The sequence below is a fragment of the Mandrillus leucophaeus genome, unplaced genomic scaffold (genome assembly GCF_000951045.1).
Source record: "Mandrillus leucophaeus isolate KB7577 unplaced genomic scaffold, Mleu.le_1.0 Scaffold433, whole genome shotgun sequence".
Taxonomy (NCBI): Eukaryota; Metazoa; Chordata; class Mammalia; order Primates; family Cercopithecidae; genus Mandrillus; species Mandrillus leucophaeus.
This window is the reverse complement of record NW_012104621.1, coordinates 754,133-759,061: the sequence shown is the minus strand read 5'-3', so window position 1 is coordinate 759,061 and position 4,929 is coordinate 754,133. Positions and strand designations below refer to the sequence as shown.

At 42.2% G+C, this 4,929-nt stretch overlaps 1 protein-coding gene across 1 annotated transcript in view; it reads right to left on the bottom strand.

Annotated features, from left to right (window-relative positions):
- CCDC180 (coiled-coil domain containing 180) overlaps nucleotides 1–4,929 on the bottom strand; it is an 87,822-nt gene that overhangs the window by 38,745 nt on the left and 44,148 nt on the right. Inside the window, 3 exon segments of the mRNA XM_011993740.1 lie at nucleotides 1,350–1,798; nucleotides 1,927–1,966; nucleotides 3,987–4,113. Coding sequence (XP_011849130.1) covers nucleotides 1,350–1,798; nucleotides 1,927–1,966; nucleotides 3,987–4,113 — 616 coding nt within the window.

Here is a 4,929-nt window from a genome sequence, read left to right as displayed (position 1 = left end):
ACATACAAAAATCAACTCAAGATGGATTAAAGACTTAAATGTAAAGCTTAAAGCTATAAAAACCCTGGAAGATAAAATAAGAAATACCATTCTGGACATAGGACTTGGCAAAGATTTCATGATGAAGATGCCAAAAGCAATTGCAACAAAAACAAAAATTGACAAATGGACCTAATTAAACTAAAGAGCTTCTTCACAGCAAAAGAAACTATCAACAGAGTAAACAGACAACCTACAGAATGGGAGAAAATAATTGCAAACTATGCATCTGAAAAGGTCTAATATCCAGAATCTATAAAGAATTTAAATTAACAAGCAAAAACCAAACAACCCTATTCAAAAGTGGGCAAAGGACACAAACAGACACTTTTCAAAAGTAGACATACATGTGGCCAACCAGTATATGAAAAGGTGCTCAACATCACTAATCATTGGAGAATGTAAATTAAAACCACAGTGAGATACCATCTCATAACAGTCAGAATGAATATTATTAAAAAGTCAAAAAACAACAGATGCTGGCAAGATTGCAGAGAAAAGGGTATGCTTATTCACTGCTGGTGGAAGTGTATTCCAGTGTGGCAATTTCTCCAAGAACTTAAAACAGAACTACCATTTGACCTCACAGTCCCATTATTGGGTATACACCTAGAGGAATGTAAATCATTCTACCATAAAGACACATGCATGCATATATATTCATTGCAGCACTATTCACAGTAGCTAAGACATGGAATCAACCTAAATGCCCATTGACAATAGACTGGGTAAATAAAATGTAGTACATATAAACCATGGGATACTATGCAACCATAAAAAGAATGAGATCATGTCCTTTGCAACAACATGGATGGAGACAACATGGATGGAGACAACATGGATGGAGACAACATGGATGGAGCTGGAGGCCATTATCCTAAGCAAACTAACAAAGGAAAAGAAAACAAATACTGCATGTTCTCACTTTTAAGTGGGAGCTAAACAAAGAACACATGGATACTAGGAGGGGAACAACAGATACTGGGGCCTATTTGAGGGTAAAGGTGGGGAGCAGGGAGAGGATCAGAAAAAAAAAAAAAAAACTATTGGGTACTATGCTTATTACCCTGCTGACAAAATTATCTGTAAATCAAACCCTCATGACACATAATTTACCTAAATAACAAACTTGCACATGTACCCCTGAACCTAAAATAAAATTTTTTAAAAGTATGAATATTTTTGTAATTCTCTTTCTGCACCTCTATGGAGACTGGGCCACTGAAGACCCCAGCTTACACTAGGGATAAACACAAAATGAGCATAGCAAACTTTCTCTATGCCCACGAATGAATCAGTTGCTGGCTTACCTCACCCACAGATAAACTCTCTTGCTCTTCCTGTGCCTCCTTCTCCTCCTTCTCTTCCTCCAGTTTATCCTCCTCCTCCTCCTCTTCCTCCTTCTCATCTTCTTCCTGTGACTCCTCCTTCTCTTCTCCTTGACCCTTCACATTCTCCTCATTCAGGGATGGGTTTAAGGAGCTCTCTCTTTCAACCTGCATTTCTTCCAATCCCTGAATAGAGCCTTCTTTGGACTCATCCATCTCAGCATGCAGTGGAGATTTTTTCTGCTGCCCCAGCACCTCTTCAGTTATAAAGGACTCCATTTCTTGATCATTTTCTTCTTCCATCTCTTCTACTGATGTGGCAGCACTTGTCCCACTACTTATGCTTTCCTCACTTCTGCTCATGTCCTCTTTAGACCCTTGCTTCTTCCTCAGTTTCCTCATTCTCTTCTGGAAGGATTTTTCATGTGCTTCTGTTGATGATAAACACCAAAGCACAAGGAGAGACAATTTACTGATGCTGCCTGCATTGGGCCTCCCAACCCACAAACGCATAAAAGTGAAGTCTGGGAGAATAAGACTTGAACTGAAAAAGTGTTACCTGGTTGCCTGAATTTGAAAATGACTTCTCCAGCCAAGTTCTATAGGAAAAAACCACAAGTCACTGAAGGACCTGCACTGCCTTTCCTCAGAGTGCCACTGTTTTTTGTTTTTTGTTTTTTGTTTTTTGTTTTTTTTTTGAGAGGGGTCTTGCACGGGAGTGCAGTGGCCTGATCTTGGCTCACTGCAAGCTCCGCCTCCCAGGTTCACACCATTCTCCCGCCTCAGCCTCCCCAGTAGCTGGGACTATAGGCATCCGCCACCATGCCTGGCTAATTTTTTGTATTTTTAGTAGAGATGGGGTTTCACCGTGTTAACCAGGATAGTCTTGATCTCCTGACTTCATGATCTGCCCACCTTGGCCTCCCAAAGTGCTGGGATTACAGGCATGAGCCACGGCGCCCGGCCCAGAGTGCCACTTTTAAGTGCATCTCTTTTAAGTAGAAGTACTCATCCCTCCCCTTTGATATCTGATGCAGGCCTTGACCAACTTAGTTCCCTGGGATAACTGGGTTGTTCTCAATCCAGGGAACCAGTTTTTCTTAATTCCAAGAAGGCTAGCAAACCCTTATAGCACACAATGGGTAGACATGGAATAAAAGCTCATTATGATATATTTTTTGGCAGTGATCTGGAGCAAAAGGCAAGAAAAATATAAACTGAGGGATGCAAACGAAGGGCAGAAATCTGCTGCATTCTGTGCTAAATGGAACAGATACAATGGGCATGATTTACATGATCTTGAGAGTCCCCTTGTAAGCCCTGCAAATTTCCTGTTTCACAGGCTCTGGGTGAAGTTTTGGATATTCTCTGTTATGGATAACAGTGTAGGCTGTGGAGTTTGCAGGTCTGGATTTGATTCCTGGCTTCTGACAAGCTAAGTGATCTTGGGCAGGTCCTCTAAACCCTATGGGGCTTATTGTTATCCTCCATGAAATGGAGATCATAATAGTGCCTCTACCTTTAACCCAGGTGACCCAAATGATATCAAAGGGCAGGCAATGAGCTCACCATCCTATAGCTTGAGCTTTCCCTTCAACCTAGGTGGCAGAGGGAGCATCTAGTAGCAATCTAAACAGGAATCTCTTCTGGGAGGAGAGATTCTCAGGGAAGCAGCCAGGTGTCCTGTGTACGTGGGAAACCTTTGGCCAGATTCAGTGCCAACCACAAGCATTTCCATTCAGGCCAGGCAGGACTATGGCTGGTGTGCGGGAAAAGAGCCAAGCACTGGGGGATTCAAACCAGGGAATCCCAGGTATTCATGCATTTACCCAGAGAGCATTTATTGTGTCTGAATTATGTGCAAGATCCTTTTGCTAATGGCAATCAAAGTTGAATAAAAATTAAGGCATACTTGCCCTTTAAGAAATACATTATAGTTGGGTGCTCCAGACTCCTGTATTCGACAGCAACCAAGCAAAAAATAGTTCAGAGCCCTGAGAGGTGGCAGGGGCTGAGCAAGGTGAGATGAGGGGTCAGGTGGAATGAGTGGGAGCCTTTCTCTTGGTAGTGAACTGGAGGTATGGGTGGGTTTGGGATATATGGAGACAGAGGGGCCCCAGCAGAGGGAGCATCATGAGGAAGGGCAGCAGGTAGGGGGCACATGCCAGAAAAGGGATGAGTCTGCTGGACCAGGGAGAGTCAAGGTGGAAAGCAGAGACAGTGGGGCCTTTGTGGTTATCTAGGGACTGTAAGTTGGATCTGGTGGGGGCTGCACAGTTGGGGAGGGATTTTACAGGAGAGTAGGTGGGTCAAAGCTATATTTTAGGAGAATTATGTGGCAGTGGTAGGTATGATAAATGGAATTCCAAGCACCATATAAATTAACCTTTTCATTATAAGTCCGTTCAGGCTTGAGCTCTGATTTCTGAACCCCTCAGCCTCTTTTATACTGAGAAAGAGATGGTCTCTTTAGAGATTTTCAGCTTCTTTCTTCTTGCATTGATTTGAACTCTGCAGGGTTAGGGATGGCTTTCAAAGTCTAGGCAGATCATAACAAGAAGTCAGCCTCTCCCTTAGTTTCTTCATGAGTGAATGGGTGTATCATTGCCCTCTCCATACCTGCTCAAATATTTCACGCACAAAGAAGTATTGGCTGAGGTTGGAGCTGTAGGAGTTGAGTTCTTTCAGTATGATTGCTGGGTACTCCATCACTTCCTTTGTCAGGAGGGTGTGAAAATATTCATACCTGGGAGGGAGGGAGGTAAGACAGGAGACCCCAGCCAGGGACCACACCCATGACCCCAAGGAGATGGGCTGCAATCTGGCACATAGCTCTGTGTAGAGCTGCTGTGTGGCTGCTCTTTTCTAGCAGCAGTCCTTGGCTATGCTATTTTTCTGATCATACAAGAAATACACACTTTTTGTAGAAAGTTTGGAAAACACATACAAGAGACTTTTCTGCTTGTAACATGAGCTCCCTTTCCCTGTCCAGGTCCTAACCCTGTCTTTGGTCTTAACGCTGTCCTTGAACTTGATGATACCTACATTATTCCATCAAACTCCCAAACGCCCCAAGGTCCAGACTTCTGTTTCTCAGATAGGAGACCAAGGGCTCATGGGGTTACTTATTTGCCTAAAGTAATCAGAATTGCCTTCTGAATCTAAGTACTGCAATCAATTGGCAGTGTCATTCCATTTCTGTGAACAATCCTTATAGAATCAGTTGTACAAAGTCATAAGGATGGAAGAAAGTTCACAGAGAACAGCTTGCCATATTGAGAAATTGGAACCAATAGAAAACAGCTAATCAATTGAGGGATTGCTAAACCATTATGAAGTATCTACATTAATGAATGCTACATGGCATTTAAAAATGGAAGTATATCTGTAGTTACAGAACAATTTGTATAGTATAATCCAACCTTTATTTTTAAAACACTATATATGTGTATATACTCATATATATAAATGTATATGTCCATAAAAAAGGAAAAGTGGGCAGGAATGAGGGGAAAAAAATCTCTATATGTTTGCAGTGGTTAACTTCTTTTTCCTCCTTTAA